This window comes from Corythoichthys intestinalis, chromosome 21 (assembly GCF_030265065.1).
Source record: "Corythoichthys intestinalis isolate RoL2023-P3 chromosome 21, ASM3026506v1, whole genome shotgun sequence".
Taxonomy (NCBI): domain Eukaryota; kingdom Metazoa; phylum Chordata; class Actinopteri; order Syngnathiformes; family Syngnathidae; genus Corythoichthys; species Corythoichthys intestinalis.
In genome coordinates, this window is record NC_080415.1 from 3,545,484 (window position 1) to 3,566,979 (window position 21,496).

Genomic DNA, 21,496 nt, shown 5'->3' on the forward strand with positions numbered 1-21,496 from the left:
ATTAACATTATTAACATTCTGTTAAAGTGATCCATGGATAGAAAGACTTGTAGTTCTTAAAAGATGAATATTAGTACAAGTTATAGAAATGTTATATTAAAACGCCTCTTAATGTTTTCGTTTTAATAAAATTTGTAAAATTTTCAATCAAAAAATAAACTAGTAGCCCTGTTCTGTCCTCAATGTGTGTGAGTATACAAATTGACAGATAGCAAACATAAGTTTCAAAAAGAAATCAGACGGTGTGGCAAAGTTGCATGGGCTTTACTGAAGTCATCTCTTTTTGACAGGAGCACGTTTCTTGTATTTTTGTAAAACTGAAAATAACAAGGCAATGTGTCAATAACTTGCATAAATCACAAAATAACATAAAATGTACACACACGTGTCCATTTGAGCAGTAGCACTAGCCAATTAGCTCACAAGCATCTAACAATGTAACTGCATTTCACCATATATGTGAACAAATTCAAATACACATCATCAATAACTATCTAATGCTCATGAATATAAACAAAGGAGGAATATAACTCACAAACGATGCATGTATTAGACACAAACAGTGTGATGGGGCTATGAGAACTGCCACTGAATACTGGATGCGGACGTTAGCTGGTCTGAATAGCACTGTCTATTAGTGTGGGTTCGCGTCGACAAATAAACACGTCAGAAAAGCGCGCCGAAACCCAAATAATCAGCTGCACTGAATTGCCAGCAGAGGGCGACATTACGCCATATAACATATGCAAGTCACACCCAAGCGCCAGCAGAGGGCGGAAAAACTCCATAAAACACAATTAACAAGTTGGCCTTTCACTGTACTGACATTTAAATCTGTCTGAGCGGGCCTAGTGCGTTAATTGCGTCAAATATTTTAACGTGGTTAATTTAAAAAATTAATTAACGCCCGTTAACGCGATAATTTTGACAGCCCTAATATATATAAATATATATATATATATATATATATATATGTGTGTATAGCCATTTTTCATTGGAAAACACTATGGCATTAATGACAGTTTTCAGATCTTCGTAGGTTCTTAATTGGATTTGGGTCTGTGCCATTCTAATAAATGAATAGATTTATCTCTTAGCCAGTCCACTATCACTCTGGCTTTATTACACACAGCAAACGGCTTCAATGTCTGGAGTAGGAAGAATATTTTTTTTTTGCCTCGTACCGTAATTTGGACAATATTTTATACCTGTCCGCACCACGTTTAAGGTGCGTTCATAAACGCCACGCTCCTGCAAGGGATGACTGCGCAGAAAGGGCAGGCTCGTGTGTGACCTTATCAACACCAAGTGGGTCACCTCTGAACCGGAAGCTTATCATTTTTTGGCATTTCCATGTGTTCACCGGACATATTGAAGCGTAAAATTTACAAGCTCTTTCAGTTGTAAAAAGGAGCACGAAAGCTCCGAAAGCTTTTTTAACGCAACCCGCAACGTGTTTAGTTCTTTGTTTAATCCATAGCAATGCCCTTGACAACGAAATTGCTTTTCTTCGACAGTCTTCGGAAATCTTCGGAAATGACGTCACACAGAGAACTGCGAGGGACGTCCGCCATTGAACAGTAGTGTTGCATTACTTCTCGGTAAGATGCCACGACGGTGTGTGGCGATGTATTGTTCTCAATCTAAAGGAAAGTTGTACGAGTGGCCAAAGGATAGCAGAGCACGTAAATGGACATCTTTCGTTCGCACGAAGCGAATGAATTTCACGCCATCATCGAGTAGTGTTCTCTGCTACAAACACTTCAAAGATACCTGCTTCCACAACCGGTCTGCTTATGATCAAGGATTTGCTAAAAAGTAAGTGTGATTTTTGGATAGATGACTGATTACTTTGTCAAAGCAGAGCTGCCAACTGTTGTGGAATGAACAGTAGAAGGTAGCGACGTTAAACGAAAGCCAACTCGAGGCAAAACCCCCTGTTGTGTTGTGGAATGAACAGTAGAAGCTAGCGACGTTAGCCGAAAGCTAACTCGAGGCAATTGCCAATCATGTTGTGGAATGAACCAAGAGAATCTGGCTGCAGCCTGCCTCTCTCAGTACCCTGCGCCGCTCGTCTCAATACCCATCCCGCAGACACGAAATGATGCAATATCGCAGCTCTGTCTCCTCAGACCGGAAATGACAACGTAAAGCAGCGCTCGAGCTCTGAGCTTCCAGTTTTATCGTTGAAATAGTTTGCCTCCATTCGAACGTAAACCCTAATTTACTTTTCGCACGTATTTTATATTCATTTTCAGCATCACTTATTATTACTTAAATAATATTTTATTTCCATACTCCTTAAATTGAGTCGGTGAAATCGGGAGATTCTCTCTCTAAGCGTGCGCAGTCAGTTTGTTAAAGCCTGCTGATTTTACTGAAATGAAAAAGAAACACCGTTACATTACATCAAAATTGAAATACACATTACTGCAATAAAGGTTTAATTCGTGACTGAAAGATCGCGTGTGACCTATCGCAGTGTGTACTTTAATTTGTCAATTGTAAAAATTACTCCAATTGAGAATTTTTACAAATTGCTGTCATGCTTACATTCTTATAAACGGACACATTAATATAGCTTCATTACAATTTAATGTATCAAAAAAGTAATATTCTCTATATGGTGCAACCAAACCAATGTTCTTGTCTTACATTTTGCAACTTCATTCATGTGGGTGCTTGCTCTTCAACATCCTAATTAAGTAATTCAGAAACTATATTAAGCACTTTCTGCTCCAGTTAAGGCAGCCTTATTTCAAACAGAAATGACAAAATAGTTGCAATGTGTTAGTTATTTTTTTCTTTTATCCCAGACAATAGTTGTAGGTTGTGTTAATATCTGATATTTTTCGGCGAACACCGCTGCCTTCATCAGAGGTAATTAAAACAAGCTACAACTAAAATCTGGGATAAAAAAAAAAGTCTATAAGTGTAGAAAAATGAACTGGATACAACCAGTTGTATTGCGGTAAACTTTATTTTTTATCTTTATTAGTTTTTATTATTATTGAGAGAATATCAGATACTTTCTTTAGTCAACAATCTCCTCAGAAAAGGTAAATCCGTCTTCCAGATGGTTGAAACGCAACTTGAATGCCTCCTAGACAGTCGTTTTCATTTTTGCCTTCACTGAGTTCAATTATTCTGATGGTACACCACTGTACAACTTCCTGGAGCTCATCCTCTTCCATCCGCAGGATGCTTGGGAACTGCTACCGCATTGATTGAGGCAGTTTTTTGCTTTTTGTTTTTCTAACCCTGTCCGAGGCTTTTGTGCTGCACAATCCTTTCACCAAAACTGTTCTTTGGAAAAGAGAACGAAAAGAGCTATTTCAATGTTACATGAGTAAAAATAAAAATGATGCTTTGTTATTTTTATATTTGGTTGATTTGTTTCTTTTCAGGTATTGCATTGAACTAGGTATATAAACAGGGGTGCACATAATTTTTTTGCCCAGGTTCTAAGTGGAGGACCTGGAGATGTGACTTGGTCCTCATTGAGCTTGAGAGCCGACCCGCCTAATGCGATAAATTTATGACAAGCTTTACTTAGAGCCAATTAACTTTAATTAATTATATTAACAATTAATGCCTGGTTAACATCAACTGGCACAACAAAATTGCCATTACTTTGAAGTGAAATGTAAAGAAATAAACATAAACGCACCAATTCAAAATAAAGGGCATTATGCGGCTCCCACATTAACTCCAAGCCTTTTTAAAAGTGGGATGTCCTCCTCATAAGACCTCATTGAGCGTGCATGTTTAGCTTTGTAAAATGCGAGCAAAAACACGTTTGTCAGTGCATGGCGCCGTTTTCATTACCTTTATTCCGCCACTTGTCCATAGGGCGAGTACGGTGCTGTCTGACATTGATAGTTTGCTTAACCCTTTAAGGTCTGGGCCTATTTTGTCTGATTTTGCATGCCTTTGAAGTTGCCTTTATATTTCAAAGAAAGAATTGTTTACGATGGCCTGGTTTGGTCCCTTTTTTTGTGACACCTTGAACTTCATGTCCAAACTGTTGTTTCCTTCACTGACCAATTATAAATCATCATTTTGGGCCCAAAAAGACCAAAAATTCCAAAATCGTTTTGTCAAAATTTTTAATATTGATGTCCAATTGACAACCAAACATGCGTAACGAACCGTTTTGAAACTTTGTAATATTTATTCAACATGTTAGGATTAACATTCAACCAAAAAAAATTAGAATAAATAGTCTTATATTTGACAATTCAACATAAACAACAGGTATAGCCATAGGCGTTTTTTGCCTTTATACATGCTCTAGTCAAAACAGGTTATATACAGCAGACCGAACAGTGAAAAAATATATACCATCGAACACAAAAAGTGTTTAGAGGCCATCTCTTTATGAGTTTAGGTATTGCGGCCCATCACCTGATGAAAACTATGTACACACAATCAAGCTTCTTGAACACACATTTATATACACAAATTGAGAAGACTGATTGTGGGAAAAATATATATATATATAACATTGGGAAAAAAAGTATTTTCAAAAATATTTACAATAAACAAGTTAAATTTTTTTTAGGCATGCCACTCCGAAAAGCAGCTTCGCCCTGGAATTAGACACAGGGCGACATCACACAGCCCACACTTCCATGGGGTGTCGGTCCTCTTTCCACTCTTCCATTTTCATTTCACTTTACTTTCATTGTCACTATAAATGTACATGAAAAAAAGTCAGTATTTATGAAAATAATAAAGTATAAAATAAAAATATATACAGCAATAAATAATAATGGAAATCTATATGTATGACAATAGAAAGAATACCATAGCTGAATATGTGCTACATCCCTAATCTTCATATGGAAAGAAGAACACCACAATTATAAATTCCTGCCTTGGATACACACAGTGCACGTACGACTTTGATCTGATATGCACATTTTATTATTATATACACAAACACACTTTACACACTTTATATTGCATCATAATTAACTTTGTCTTGCAATATCAAAAGAAACTTTCAAAAGAAACTTTTTCAGCATAAAAAAAAAAAAAAATGTGAGTTTGCTTACCTCTGCTCGTCGATGGCGTCACCCACGTGTTCAAATCCGTCACTATCTTCACTCGAGGACTCTTCCGAAGAAGACGATGATGACGAATTTGGACCATCCTCTTCCTCAAGTTGATCAAAAAGCACAATTGCTTGCGCTAAATTTAGTTTTCCGTTCATTCTCAAAGTCACACAGAGTCGCTGCTCAATCCAAATGGCCGTCGCTCGCCACCTCGCTGCTTCAGAACACTCCTCCCTCTCGTTCGGTGGAACCTCGCACGGCAATTATATTTATTAAAAAAAAAAAAAAAAAAAAAACGCATTTTGTGCTTCCACTGTGACTTCAAAAGGGTTCGTTTGATTTGTGTTTTTTTTATGGAGCTTCCGTTTTGAAAAAGGACTAGAAATGATGGAAATATAGACATAAACAAATGATCCATGCAGCGTTTTAATGTTTTTTTGAGAGGACAATAAAACTATAAAACTTGAATGACAATATCTCACGTTTTAGTTGGTTGATTGACTTCAAATAATAACGAGAGTAAACCGCAACTTCCGCACTTTAAAACGAGACCAACCAACGGCATGTTGGTGACGTAATTAAAACGTGAGGGCGCTTCAAAGACGACGTGCGCTGAGGACGCGCCGGCGCGTCCTTCGACTCTCAAGGGTTAATTGCCACATGCTCTCTGTTTTTTCGTGCTTTTCAAAGTTTGGATGGCTGAAATTCTTTGACCCTACATAAAATGCGCTGCTCTTATCGGCGACATTGGGATTCTCACGGCACATTTTGTACCGCATTTCCGTGCGAGCATCATTTACTTCTAGCCACGGTACATGCTGCAGCCACTTTTCAGCAAAAGTCCTTTTTTCGGTAGCTCCGGTGACGTCTCTGTCGCCTGTCTGTCTTTTGACGGGGGTGGGGGAACACGGAAGTAATTACTCAGTGTGGCCTGCCTCTTCGACATTTTGAGAAGTTATTTTCTCGTGTCCGCCGCAAATACAGTGGTCAGCCATCGGTACGCAAAAGCGTATGGAACCCGTTGAAGGCCAGCGCGTTTGTCTACGTCAAGTACGCATGCGCGCATGCGGACCACTTATGTGCACCCCTGTATATAAACAATTTTACCACTTTTTTTTCACCACGTCTTCTTGGAATGGGCCACCATCACTTTCAAGGAGCAGTGGTTACACCTCTTCCTAAAAAATAAATAAGTGAATTAAGGGCGGCAGGTTCAAAAGTGCTTCAGAGTAATGCACACTACAAAGTCCTTAAAAGCCGACCTCAGTAATTACATCCAAATTTCATTTCTTTAACTTACATACTGGTGGTACTTCACCCTGCAGGGATGCTTTTGCCTTATCTGCCCAATAGGCAAAGACTTTCCTGTGACCCACATAAGTTGAAAAAACATAGAAATAAGTATTCCATAATTTCCTACAAAGAATTAAGGTGCTGTGTACTAGGGGTGTAACGATACACAAAAATCTCGGTTCGGTACGTACCTCGGTTTTGAGGTCACGGTTCGGTTTCATTTTCGGTACAGTAAAAAACAAAATGCAAAATATAAATGTGCTAGTTGTTTAGTACTCACTTTTGTGCTTTCAACAATAAGAACAGTAGCCTATACAAAGCTAGAATTCTGCTCAAAAAGTAGCGGGTATTTAAAGATAATAGTCCAACAACAATTTGCCTTTCAGACCCCGCGTATTGGTCAGCTTTCTTTCTGAAAGCAAGAAGAAAAAAAGGAGTCCTGTGCTAAAGAGAAAAGCAATCCCAATGACAAAGATTTTAACATGTATTTTACAAATAAAATGCCTCAATGATTTTTTTTTTTCTTATGAACGGTTTTCAAAAGCTTTATTGGTGGATTTTCTCAAGTTAAAGCGCCACACAGAAATTAATAAATTTCATTGTGTAAGCAGGATCTGTATATTATTCTTATTATTTAAATACTGGTGTTTTAGCTAATTTCAATTTATTTTATTTAAATGGGCTATTATTTATTTTAATATGTGTTTGTATATTACAAATGTGATGTAGTATTCATTTATATTGTATATTTTATGTTGTATAACTTAAGTTCCTATGTGAATATTAGTTCCTACTAAGCCTGAACGATATATCGTTGAAACATCGCCATCACGATGTGCGCGTGCGCGATAGTCCCATCGCAAGCACGTGCGATAGTTGTTGTTTTTTTTAATCCACATACGCCTTGCTTTCTGCTCAGGGCACAGCCTCACACCCTCCCTTTCCCAACCCTTTGTTCCTCTCAGTCACTGCGGCACTTGCTTATTAAAGTTAACAATGGCTTTGATCTGGCCAAAGACTTCACACGGGCATCTGTCAATCATCGTTTAACTTGGTAAACAGTTTCTGCAAGGAAGCCGCGCTGGAATGAATGTGTGTGTGTGTGTGTGTGTGTGTGTGTGTGTGTGTGTGTGTGTGTGTGTGTATGTGTGTGTGTGTGTGTGTGTGTGTGTGTGTGTGTGTGTGTGTGTGTGTGTGTGTGTGTGTGGAGACGTTGGAGACATATAAATGCCAGAAGTAATCATGAGGAGTTTGAAATTTCTACATGTCACTCCAACGTCACAGCTAAGGTAGATAAACAGAAGCGTTTAATAAAGCCAAGCATTTATCTACTACAGTACTTTTTTGTTCAAAAATGATTTGGTTTGACAGTTATGTTTAAAACTTATCATATTTATGACATTTGAAGTGCTTAAAAACCATTTATTTATATACATTTTTTAAATCACTTTGGGGGAAAAGTGAGAGAGAAAAAAACATGTCTTATATGTATCTCTTTCCAATGCTAAATCTGAATAAATACATTGAGCACAAAAAAAAAAAAACACACACACACGCACAAAAAAAAAAAAAATTTAAAAATGGGGGGTTGCACTACTTCGCGTTTTTTTTACTTATCGCGGCGGGTTCTGGTCCCCATTAACCACGAAAAACGAGGGATCACTGTACACTGTGGTGATGGTGAGTCATCCAAAGTCTTTCCAAACAGCTATTCAAGTCATCTAGTGAAAATTTCTTTAAATATATATATATACATTAGGGCTGTCAAACGATTAAAATTTTTAATTGAGTTAATTACAGCTTAAAAATTAATTAATCGTAATTAATCGCAATTAATCGCAATTCAAACCATCTCTAAAATATGCCATATTTTTATGTAAATTATTGTTGGAATGGAAAGATAAGACACACGACGGATATATACATACAACATACTGTACATAAGTACTGTATTTGTTTATTGTAACAATAAATCCACAAATGGCATTAACATTCTTTCTGTGAAAGTGATCCACGGATAGAAAGACTTGTAGTTCTTAAACGATAAATGTTATAGTTACAAGTTATAGTAATTTTATATTAAAACCCCTCTTCATGTTTTCGTTTTAATAAAATTTGTAAAATTTTCAATCAAAAGTAGAGTTAATATAATAATAAGAATAAAAATAACAATAATAAAAATAGAGTGACCAAAGTTTTACGTGTATTTTGCATAGCTATTTTGATATAGAATGCCAGTTCATTTTGCATTGTTGTTTAAGAATAGGGCCTCATTACTATAGACTGAAGTGCTTTTCTTTTTGGGAATTTTTTTTTTTTTTTGGGGGGAGAGATAGGATTATTTTTGTTGCGCTTTCACTAAACGATACTTACATTGGGGATTTGATACACTGCCAATGGGTTTTCCCATTGGCAGTGTATCAAATACTTGTTCTCCCCACTGTATGTTTGTTGTGAAGGAGTTGCCAATAAACGGCGCGGTCCAAAGAACGCCTGTGTCCACTCGCCTTTACTGTATTAAATATATCTGTACATATCTTACCCAAAATACAACAAGAGACACATAATTGCCACTAAAAGAAAGACAACTTACCGAAATATGTGTGGCGCACAAATAACAATTTGCGTTGCATGGTGAATACAGCATAAACGTCTCACAACTACTAATTCTCCCACGTTTTGAAGAAATAACATGAGTATGGAACGGCGCTGCCCCCAAGCGGCCGGTGGCATTCTCTTCATTCTTAATGCCCATAAACGGCCTCATTGTATAATCTGTTTGAGGCAATATGCTAGATGGTCATTCACCCAAGCGCCAGCAGAGGGCGGCAAAACTCCATAACAACAAGTGAGCTTTTCACTGAACAGTCATTTAAATCTGTCTGAGCAGGACATCTGCGTTAATTGCGTCAAATATTTTAACGTGATTAATTTAAAAAATTAATTAACGCCCGTTAACGCGATAATTTTGACAGCCCTAATATACATTTTTTTTAATATCGCAATATAATATCGCAATATATAGCAAACCCCAAAAAAATGGCAACAATAGTTTTTTCCAATATCGTTCAGGCCTACTTCCTACTTGTTTTGTTGTGGTAGGAGGGTTTTGTATTGAATATGGGGCCGTGTTGGTTGTTATTATAGCAGAGAAGACAACTGTAAATCAACAAAGACAAGTCAACTGTGCCCCAATCTACCACTCAAGAGATCTGATGGACTCAAAAAGTGGGTTACGATTGCATATTAGTTTGAAAATCGACCGGATCCACCGTATTTTTACACGAGTGACTTCCGGTCTGCTAGCTAGTAGTATTGATGCAGGAGGGCCGTGTCTCGCATCAAATAAGAAACTCTGCTGTTGTGCATCGCGTTGAGCCGCTTCTGGGACTCAACACGCGGCCGCACTGCGACTGGTGTGCATTCGCTGATTAACTTTAACGGCCGCGTTTCACTGTGTTCTCGCGGTGGCCACGTTGTTGTGCCGTTGGCGTTTCTTACTGTCCTACCGTGTTGGTCCTCATTATAGTCGGGAAGACGGAGTAAATATAATCTACACAAACAAACTCTAACCCGATCGACTCACAGCCTCGAAAAGTAAGGGTTACATTACGTCACAAACTCGTTCGTTACGCCCCCGTTCCGAACCGAACGCCAAGTACCGAAATGGTTCAATACGAATACATGTACCGTTACACCCTTTTTAAACACCTAACTCGTTTAGCTTCAAAGTAAACTTTGTTTTTAAATAAAAACTGGCCAGCGCAAGGTATAGACCCTACCCACGTGACGTCACAACTCCGCTCTCCTGAATGGTACCGCCCACTTGTCCGTCAAAACATAGTGTTAACCTGTTACGGCTACGTACATTTCTCCTATTTACGGCGTGTTTTTCTGCTCCTTAACATTAATAATCAAAATGGTGAAGGCGTGTGTGGCTGTTGGTTGCACTAACAGAGAAGATGGAAGGAGAGACTTGAAGTTTTACCGTATTCCGAGGGATCCAAAGAGGAGAGCGAAATGGATGGCTGCAATTCGACGTGAAAACTGGGCACCAAAAAATCACCACAGACTATGTAGTAGTCATTTTATATCCGGTAAGATGCATTTAAGATATACTTAGAGGGTTTTGGGCTGACAAATAACCACAATTAAGATCATTGCGAGGCTAATCGCCGACAACATACGACGTAGTACGACATAGTTTGAAATTCAAGATGTTTGTGACTTCCCTTTCTTCCACCATCGTTATTTTTTGAATAATATTTAGCTGGTACCAAGTGAAAGAAACTGGCCTCGTCTACGGGGCTGACAAATAACCACAATTAAGATCATTGCGAGGCTAATCGCCGACAACATACACGTATGTATGTAGTGAGAGTGCTATCGCTAAACCATATAAACATTAAAAGCCTTAACTCCATTGACAAACGACATGAAATACATTAGACTTGACAGTGGATGTTAGCAATAACAAAAGATTTTGAATTGAAAATTTCGTAACTCACCTTTCCAAGCACAAGATAGATTCCTGCCGAATTTTCGTGGACGAGGACCTGTTTCACCCAACCAGCAACGAAGTATTTATAAGCCTCCAAGCTCTTGAAGTTTTTCAAATTTTCGTGAGAATAGGCTTGAGAATAGGCTGATTTTGTGTGGACAAGATAATTGTAAATATCAGCGTAGCAGATGTCAGGCAGACAGGGCGAAGACAGTGGGTCGAAAAACATCGATTTGGGCATCAAATATGGATCTGGCGACTGTATAGAACGAAGCTTTTCCACATAACGCCTTTTATGCAACACATCCAGTGAGTTTACGGCATCAGAAAGCACCGGGTCTTCCATGAAATGCATTTTAAAGTCCTCGATCAATTGAAAACAATGCTAATACAGAGACAAGTCGGCGGAACCACACAGCGAGCACGAGGTTTTGTGACGTCGGTGGGTAGGGTATATATGTGTCTGTGGTGCCTCCTGCAGATTACTGAAACACATTGTGTTTAGACAGAGCTCAATATTTTGTTGGGTTGTCCAGTGTACTGGTGTTCGGCAATTCCTTGTTACGCGGTGAAACGTCCTACACAATGCTCAGCGCGCTTGCGCAAACATTCACACGCGTGCGCACATCAGTTAAAAGCTGCGAGTACTCACTATTTTTGTTTTTACTGAGTTTTTTTTTAGCTTTTCATTCCCTCAAAAATACTTTTTGCATGTATTACCCTCCCATACTTTTAACCATTGTATTTTTTTGTGGTAGCTTTAAAGCAGTTGACCACATTAGTCACGTAGCGTATTTAAACCGTCCTTATTTGATATAATTACATTTAAGTCTTTCTTAAGGCAATTTTTGGTACGTTCTGCCTGTATGCATCTAAACAAAACAAGTTGAGAGCACACGGTAGTACTTTGGGTTTCAAATTTGCCTCGTATACAGTAGGACGTTTCGCCGATGTAGACATTTTGGCAAAACGCCGGAACATATGTCCTCCACACCATTCTCACCTTTTTAACCCCTGACCCATTTTCATGCCCGATTATAGCAGAGAAGACAGCAGTAAATCAACAAAGACAAGTCAACTGTGCCCCGATCTACCGCTCAAGAGATCTGATGGACTCAAAAAGTAGGCTGAGATTGCTTATTAGTAGTGTTGCATCGATACCATTTTTTGGCCCCGATACCGATACCATACCGATACCACCCCGATTATATATATATATATTATTTTTTTTAATTTTTAATTTTATTTTTTATCCAAAGAGCTACATAATTGGATGTGAAATCATTGCTATCAAGGCTTTGTCAGGCTGTTGCTTACCTTTGCAAAATAGGAAAAAGTACACTAAACCCTAGTAGACAATAGTTGAATAAACCTTCCGCTCTCAAAGGCCAAAATAGTGCTAAATTTGTGAAATTAATAAAACATGTATAATACTAGCCCAACAGTAAGAAAGTAAAAATAAATTCATGATAATAAACTCTGAATGAACTGAATAAACTTTTTTAAACCTCTCAAAGTCCAAACAGTGCAACTTTCATGAAATTATTGTCACATTCTGCTGCTGGTTAGATTGTGTTTTGTTGCTGGGCGTAGGGGCGTGGCACTTGAATCCAATGCAGGCTCATCAACCCAGCATTTAAGCACGGGTGATCTCAGAGAAGGCTGCCGAGATATTTGCCTTGCTGATCGCTATTTGACATCTGGCACAATAATCTCGCTACATTTGCTTGTTATGCCCCTGCATTGGGTTTTTCTGTTAGTGTGCTGCTCTCGTTTGTAACCGCTGCCTATCGTCTTAGTTTGTCCGTCGACCTGCTGTCACAGACTCCTTTTGTTATTTCTACTGTCCCGCGATCGCGTGTTATTTTTTGTTTGCAATCATTAAACCCTTTTATGTATCCCCCGCTTGTTGTCTGCTTCGAGGTTCAACCTTGTTTCCGCATTTGCGGACGCTAACAATTATAAGTAATAATAATTGACCACAGCATCCCGTCTCTCCTTTTTTTCGGGAGGTGGGAGTCCCTTATTTCTATTTCTGAAAGGTGGCAACAATACTTTGGAAACACTTCCCAAATTACTGCGGCATTTCTTTCAGTAAAAGACAACAAAAGTAAAGTAGACGAAGTGAACTGACCAGAGATTGTTGCTCCGGTCCAGCGGCCATCTTCCTCTGGATAGCAGTCCTGCTCTTGCAGGCTCAAACTCGTTGTGTTCGTTCACGTTTCGTCTTCAAATGTTTTATCAAGTTCGAGGTATTGAAACTGGCTGATTTAACTCCACATCTCCAAACTTTCAGGCCGCAAATCTTGCATGCAGCCATTGATTTGGAAATATTTCCCGACCGCCGCGGCGCCGCCATATTTCCTGGTTTGTTTTTCGTCCATATGAAAAAGCCCCCTTTTGATTGGTCAGGAGTGGCTATTGGCCCGCTCTCATTGGTCTGGAGCAGGCCAATAGCGATAGCTGCTTGGTGTTCACATGTCATCACACAACACAGAGACAGAGTATAGACCCTACCCACCAACGTCACAAAACCACGTGCTCGCTGTAATGGTTCCGCCCACTTGTCCGTCATTTTGACTCTGTATTAGCATTGGTTTCAATTGATCGAGGAATTTAAAATGCATTTCATGGAAGACCCGGTTCTTTCGGATGCCGTAAACTCACTGGATGTGTTGCATAAAAGGCGTTATGTGGAAAAGCTTCGTTCTATACAGTCGCCAGATCCATATTTGATGCCTAAATCGATGATTTTTGACCGGCTGCCTTCGCCGTCTCTGCCTGACCCTGATATTTACAACTATCTTGTCCACACAAAATCAGACTATTCTCACGAAAGTTTGAAAAACTTTAAGAGCTTGGAGGCTTATAAATGCTACGTTGCTGGTTGGGTGAAACAGGTCCTCATACACGAAAATTCGGCAGGAATCTTGTGCTCGGAAGGTGAGTTACGAAATTTTCAATTCAAAATCTTTTGTTCTTGCTAACATCCACTGTCAAGTCTAATGTATTTCATGTCATTTGTCAATGGAGCTAGGGCTTTTAATGTTTATATGGATTAGCGATAGCACTCTCAATGCATACATACGTGTATGTTGTCGGCGATTAGCCTAGCAATGATCTTAATTGTGGTTGTCAGCCCAAAACCCTCTAAATATATATTAAATGCATCTTACCAGATATAAAATGACTACTACATAATCTGTGGTAATCGTTTGGAGCCCAGTTTTCTCGTCGAATTGCAGCAGCCCATCTCGCTCTCTCCTCTCCCTGTCTCTCGGAATCCGGTAGAACTTCAAGTCTCTCCGTCTATCTTCTCTGTTATTGCAACCGACCGCCACACACGCCTTCACCATTTTGATTATTAATGTTAACGAGCAGAAAAACACGCCGTAAATAGGAGGAATGTACGTAGCCGTAACAGGTCAACACGATGTGTTGACGGACAAGTGGGCGGCAACAGTCAGGAGAGCGTAGTTGTGACGTCACGTGGGTAGGGTCTATAGTGAGCGCCAGGAGGAGAAAAAGGCTGTAGTCAAATGTTATAATAATGGTCCGGTAAATGGTATCGGCGCCGTCTTTGTTGGTACTCGCCGATACCGATACCACCATTTCGGGCCGGATCGGCGCCCCCTGCCGATACTAGCATCGGTATAGGTGCATCTTTACATATTAGTTTCAAAATCGACCGGATCCACCATATTATTGCACCAGTGACTTCCGTCCCGATCCTAGCTAGTAGTATTGACGCAGGAGGGCCGCGTCTCACGTCAAATAATAAACTCTGCGGTTCTTTTCGCGTGGGTCGCGTTGAGCCGCTTCTGGGACGCATCGAACACGCGGCCGCACTGGGACTGGTGTGCATTGGCTGATTGACTCTAACACCGCGTTTCACTGCGTTATCGCGGCGGCCACGTTGTCGGGCCATTGACGTTTCTGGACTGTCCTGTTGGTCCTCATGATATTTACTCTGTCTTCTCTACTATAATCTACACAAAGAAACTGTAACTCGATCGACTCACAGCCTCGAAAAGTAAGGGTTATATCACGTCAGAAACTCGTTCGGTATGCGTCCGTTCCGAATCGACTACCACGTAACCGAAACGGTTCAATACTATTACATGTACCATTATATCCTTACTGTGTACCTACTTTCCTGTGAATTTCCTATCAACAGTTTCAAAGACTGAACATGGACCCAAGCTTGAATTTTTCCTCTAGCAAATGACACCACTACTTCCTCAGAGATGTCATATCAGTCTAACAAAGAATAAAAAACAAGTATAAATAAAGAATAACAACTAGGAGATTTTGTGGCCCAATTTGAATGATTCAGTGAATTTCAACTTACGATGGTTAAAATCAAAGAAAGCGTCCAAAACGAGCATACTACAAAAGGATAAATGAATAGAAATATCACAGAGGACAAAATCAGACGGTTAAACTCACCTACCATCAACATGAAGATGTCCCAGAAAACCCTATCGTAAGAATTTAACCGAGTCACTTCCTTCGATCTTTGAATAAGTTAATATAGACACTTTTACAAATACCTCTATTTCACTTCCAATCCAGCTGTTGATTGACTGTCAAAGTTTTCTGCAATTGAAAATATAGCTTTATATTAAAGTGTATGTCAACACCTGGGGAAATGCTAATATTCCATCATTTATCCATAAACGAATGCCTTTTGGATTCATATCATGTCACTTCGTGTAATTACACACATCGCAACACCAAGAAAATGATAGAAATTTGGGTCAATTTCAAGCTAAAAAGACCCGCCCCCGAGATCCCGGAAATCTGGCAGATTGTGGGCGTGACATCAAAACAAGAAAACAACGGCTCAGTGCTTTCGTACTGAATGGCGGCGATGATGGCGGACAATTACGTTTCTAGTTGCAGCGACGAATCCGACGTAACGAACATTCTTCTTATGGTGACGAGGAGAGTTATGAACCTTTCTTTGGTGTTTTGGGTTATCAATTTGAGCCCAAACGAAAGCCAATGCAGCCTGATGAAAGGATCATTGAGGTGAGCAATCACACTGATGAAACACCGTCAACAACAGATTGTGTAGGAAACACCTAATGGTTTGTTTTGCATTTCTTTTTGTGAAGCTGATACACCGGGACCGCAAAATAAAGTAATGTATACAATAATTATCATTTAATATGCTATCATCGGTTTCGCTCTGCCAACCGACACAAATATGAATGGGATTAGAGCAGGGGTCCCCAACCTTTTTTGCACCACGGACCGGTGTGATTTGGGTCTTTTTTTCATGGACCGGTGTCCCTCTTTTATATTCAGTTTGACTCGCAATGTTATCCAATGGTGCTAAAAAACTATTTACATCACAAACATACATGTGCAACACGGAAATGGCGTAAATTAACGCTTAACGACACGGCGAAGTCGTTAAGTGAGAGGGCTACGTGCAGTTGTTGTGTGCGCCAAACATGGCAAACGTAAGTTAATTTTCCTTTCTTTAAAGAAAGTTTGTAGTGTGTACTTAGGAATCGCTGCATTCGCGGTCCTTTTTAACGTTACGCGCATGCCAACTTTGTCAGAACACCGGCAATGTGCGGCAGAAAAATGCAGCAAATTTAAAATAGCATTTGTTTTCAGCCCCGTCGTGTTAAGTGCAGGGGAAAAATACAACTCACCCGCTGAATCAGTGGGAGGGCTGAGTTTGTTTCGTTGAGATGAGATGGGATAGTGAGAGAAGCTAGCATCAAGCTAGCGATGTTGGAAATTGTAGCACAGTTTTCAGCGCGCTCCAAGCGATGTCGGGATATTCCGAAATGACTTTAATCCAGAACTTCGGTAGAGTTGTTGTCTCAAATGTACGTTCAAGTCGCCGGTATTTGCGATCTCTACATGCTGATATTCCTGTTCCACAGACATGCTCGAATCACTCGATTTATTCACATACGGGTCACGAATTCACTCCTTCGCAGTTCGTGGGTCTTTAGTGATTGGGAAGTAGCATAAATGTTGTTTTCTTTGAGGTTTTAGGCACATCTTCTTGCTCGTCAGGTTCCCGTTTCCCTGTAAAATTGCAAAACTAGCCCTCTTAGCACTGACGAACTTTACTCATTGTCTGCGTAGTCCAGCTCTTTTTCTCGCGTTCGGGAACTCATGGGTACTACATTGCGACAAATGGCTATTTGTAAACCACATAGCATGAAAGGTTTGAACCATTTTAGCTATTTTTTTGATAAAACACGAACGCAACTCTCTCGTCGATAAACAACGAGGGCACCTGCCTCGACCTTTTGTTTACTTGTTCTGACGTCTCCGCCCCATTCGGCTGTTTCCGGAACACTTTCGGAAATGTTCGTCATTTTCGATCTATTTTCGATAATTGCTCATTAATGTGATTGATTTTTTTGTTAACTTAATCAATATTTGTTATCTTGGCACATAACGGTTCTATTGATGTCTCACACCCCCTTTGCGTTTTCAAACCCTTTAAATACAGTAGTTAAGCAATTACAAATGTGTTTCCATGCATACACAGAACACCAACCAGTCAGGCTTAAATGATTCATGCAAACAAAACAAGGGCGTAGGTTTGCGTAGGGACATAACACGACCAACTTTTCAGGATGCTAAAATTGTTCCCACCAACTTTTGAACAAGATTATTTGCATTATATTCATCCCAACCAATGTTAAGACTGAACCTACGCCCTTGAAACAAAACATTCTCTGTTTTAGAGTGGCATTTTTAAATCCTGCTTCAAATGATTGGATGAATCATTTGGAGTGCAATTCTGCTTTAATTGAAAGGGCATCATAAACAGATCGACTGGAACACAGGAACACCTTAAAAAACAAACAAAGCTATTCTGGATTATCATCGAAACGCCATGCCAATATGAATATATACTGGATTTCATCAGTGATCACAATAGTTCTCTGATTTCCTGATCTCATGATTGGATGCCCCCCCCCCCCCCCCCCCCGCCAAAAAAATACAAGGAATTTGGGATCATTTAATTTGTTGTGATTTGACTGTTCTTTTGAAATGAACCAAAGCTCCAAGTTGTAGTTGTTACTCCTCATCCTTACAGGCAAATGCATGAGTGGATCACATCCGGTAGGCTTTCGCCATGTTGCAACAACATAGGGGTCAGCCACATTTATGCTCCTATCCTGTAAAATACATAATATATCCACACAGACATATGTTATATAAATACAAACGTATGCACACACCTACATGAGCCAATACACGTATACCCGCATTCTGTACATAGTTAAAATAATACCCTACACACGCCAAAAATATACTTTTTTGTACCTTTGAATGAGCTATTTGTTGGACAAGTTATAAGTATGCATTTCCAACCTGCAAAAAAAAAAAAAAGTTATGTTTTATTTAATTGTACAAGTGACATTATGTTCTTTAAATCCTTAAAACTCACAGTTGATTTCATTTCATTGTTCAAGCCAAGGGTCCAAAAGTCAGCACGGGTCAGGCAAGCTTTCTTAGTTTGGACAATCAACAACATTTCTGGCCTCTCTATATCCAAGATGTACATAAGCTTATGAGAATGTTGATTAGTTTACGAAAGCAAGAGAAAATTATCAATTATGTCAAATTTTAACTTTAATTTTTAATAATAAGCCTATCCATATTTCCAGTTAGCACAACATTTGTCTCAGACATAAAAAACATACCAGCCGTTCCTGGGCTGGATGACTTTGAACCGTCCATGAAGCTCAGCATGGTCTTATGTTGTCACAATTTGTCCTGTCTGCACAATGGTTTTCACAGTGCTCATTGTCTATTAAAAAGTGTTCAGTACAGTCCAAAATTTTAAGTCCAGTACTACTTATTCTACTTACTTCCATTTGGATCTGTGTGACACCCCTGTAACTGCAGGGGAAGACTACCATTTGGGGGTCGTGATTCAGTTTCTTCCCAATGGGGTGGTGATCTTGGAGCTAGTAAAAATAAAAATTTTAATGAAAACATACATAATTAAGCAGAGCAACGATATCAAGAAAAATTTACAACTTAACCCTATTTGGATTGTTTGACAACATTCAAACTACAAAGGACCACACAAAAGAAATGAAGGCAAAACAACAATACCATACAATAGAGGTGTGCATCGGTACTGCCCTCACGATTCGATTCGATTAAGATTCGGAGGGCCACGATTCGATTCGATTTAGAGGGTCACGATTCGATTCGGTTCGATTCGGCAATGCATCGCGATGCAAAAATGCCTGGGATGCATTGAAATTCTAAAGCAAAGCATATTTTTCGTGAATCATGAGGCAACACAAGCGGTCAGACATTAAACAACTTTTTATTGGCTCTTGTGTCACTCCTGGTTGAAGTCAAATGAAAATACTTTTAGATATATATTTAAAAAAAAAAAACAAAAAAAAAAAACATCACAGCATTTAATTGGTGTTTTGAATGAGACCAGGGCTTTCTCTTTTCTTTTTTTTTTACACACAGTTGCAGCCTTTCACACAGTGCAACATCTGAACTCCTGTGCAAAATCAGTAATAACAGTCACTGTATTTTAGTCACAACAACCCATCGATAAAAATATTCAAGTAAATATTAAAGAAAGCGACAAAGAAAATATTGTAGTGCAGCAGCATCTTTATCGCAATATCAATCCAGGGATCAGTTCAGTTGCAAACAAAACATCCAACTAAATTGCAATGTAGAACAAAAGTAAAATGTTGGCCTAGCCCACTATATATGTGCAATCAACTTAGAAATGCAATCAGTAACTACCACATAACAATAAAAAATAATGAATTAAAATGAAGTGCAGCAGCATTTTAGCAGCCATAACAATCAGTTTCAACATGAGGAAATGTCTTTTTTTTTTTGCAAATGAGAGCGCAGAGGGATAGTAGAGGTTAGATGGGGCCTAAAAAATCCAGCCCGACCCGACATGGCCCGCTGGTATTGAAGCCCGACCCGGCTTGGAGTGACGCGAAAAGAAAAAAAAACGCAGCAGCAGCAATTTATTTTCATTTCTTCGAGATGGCAGAAAAAATGCATGTTTCGTAATGTTTAAATAGTCTACATATTTTTGTGATCATTATAGAAGCATTTGCACAACGAAATAACGCTGGGAAAGTTCAATATTAAAAAAAAAAAAAAAAAACATGCGATTTTGCAGACACACAGAGGAGAGGATTCAAAAGGATCACATTTGTGTTGCCTTTGTGTGCATAAAAAAGTGTCTTTCGTTACGAATTCTCAGTTGGCAGAAAAAAAACTCAAGTTTTCTTAATGTTTAAATAGTCTACATATTTTTGTGATCATTATAAAATCATTTACACAACGAAATAACGCTGGGAAAGTTTAATATAATTTTTTTTTAAAAAAAAACGAGTTTGCAGACACACAGAGGAGAGGATTCAAAAGGATCACATTTGTGTTGCCTTTGTGTGCATAAATAAAAGTGTCTTTCGTAACGAATCTTAAGCGCCACAGCGGAGGAGAAGAAGAAAAAGCGGGCGGCGCCACTGCTTCATGTGAGTGCACAAGCAAATGCACAATACAGAGAGCCTGCTCTCGGTTTTCTCCCATTTTTTAAAAATAATTTATTAGTCCGGCGCGGGGCGGCCCGACCCGACCCGAACGTGAATGCTTAACATTTTGGGCCCGAACCCGAACTCGAACTCGGGCACAAGATCTAACCTCTAAGAGATAGGACATAACATAACAATGGCTAAAGCGGAGAAAGATGAGAAAGAGAAAGAAAGAAAAAATGTCTTAGGTGCATCAAGAAAAATTCTTGATGCACCTAAGACATTGAAAGCTGACATCTTGAGACATTTTGGCTTCTATGAGATTGGTGGGAAGCTTGACCAGAGTTATGCAGTGTGTAAAAAATTAAACATGATAATAATAATACAAATGGGGAAACCAAATCCATTGCATCACCGGAATTGCGCAGGGAAGATTTTTGAACGTACTTATATATTTTAAAATGCGCTGAATCGATTCGGCTTGTTGCCCGCATCGAATCGAATCGTCCATGCCCCGCATCAGGATGCATCGCCGCATCGATTATTGTTGACACCACTACCATACAACTACAAAAACAGCAAGCTGGGAATAGCAGGCAGGTACATATTGAAAAATAAGAGTGCACTACAATAAAAACTACACAAAGGAGACTGTTCACTGTTAATAAAAGGTAAAAAGCCTAAGCAGCGTTAGCCAATTAATTCGCTGCCTAATGCATCAGTACGTATTAAACAATATAAGTATAGCAAAGTCATGTACATTGCACTACCCTCCCCTCACACCCCCATCACGGTGCTGGGTGATGGCTGCCAGTCGGGAACCTGGCAGCCACAGTAATAGGGTGGTAGGTGGGTCCCACACTTTTTTATATGGCGTGGCTCCTGGGGTGTGGCCTCCCCTCTGCCTCGGCTGCCGGCCGCGGGAGTAGGTTGGGGGGTCGGGTCTCCGATCTTGCATCGCCCCGTGGCAGTTCCTGGGCGTTCTCCTGCCTCCGCCTTCCCCTCTCTTCTCTGGCTGGGCATCCGCCCTGCGCTCCGTCCCGGGTCGCTGGCTGGGCGCCGGTGTATCAGCGGGGTGTCGCCTGCACCGGCGGGGGACCCTGCCTTGCCTGGGGCTTGGT

The 21,496-nt window shown here is 39.7% G+C and overlaps 1 protein-coding gene across 6 annotated transcripts in view; it reads left to right on the forward strand.

The window, feature by feature from the left end:
* Positions 1-21,496, forward strand: part of LOC130909582 (uncharacterized) — a 148,337-nt gene that overhangs the window by 6,791 nt on the left and 120,050 nt on the right. For 4 of the 6 annotated variants that reach the window (XM_057826247.1, XM_057826245.1, XM_057826248.1 and 1 more), the window contains exon 2: positions 1,518-1,818. The exons of the other annotated variants lie outside the window; for them this stretch is intronic. In XM_057826247.1, coding sequence (XP_057682230.1) covers positions 1,607-1,818 — 212 coding nt within the window. In that variant the 5' untranslated portion in view covers positions 1,518-1,606. The remainder of the gene's footprint in view (positions 1-1,517; positions 1,819-21,496) is intronic. 6 annotated transcript variants of the gene reach the window in all.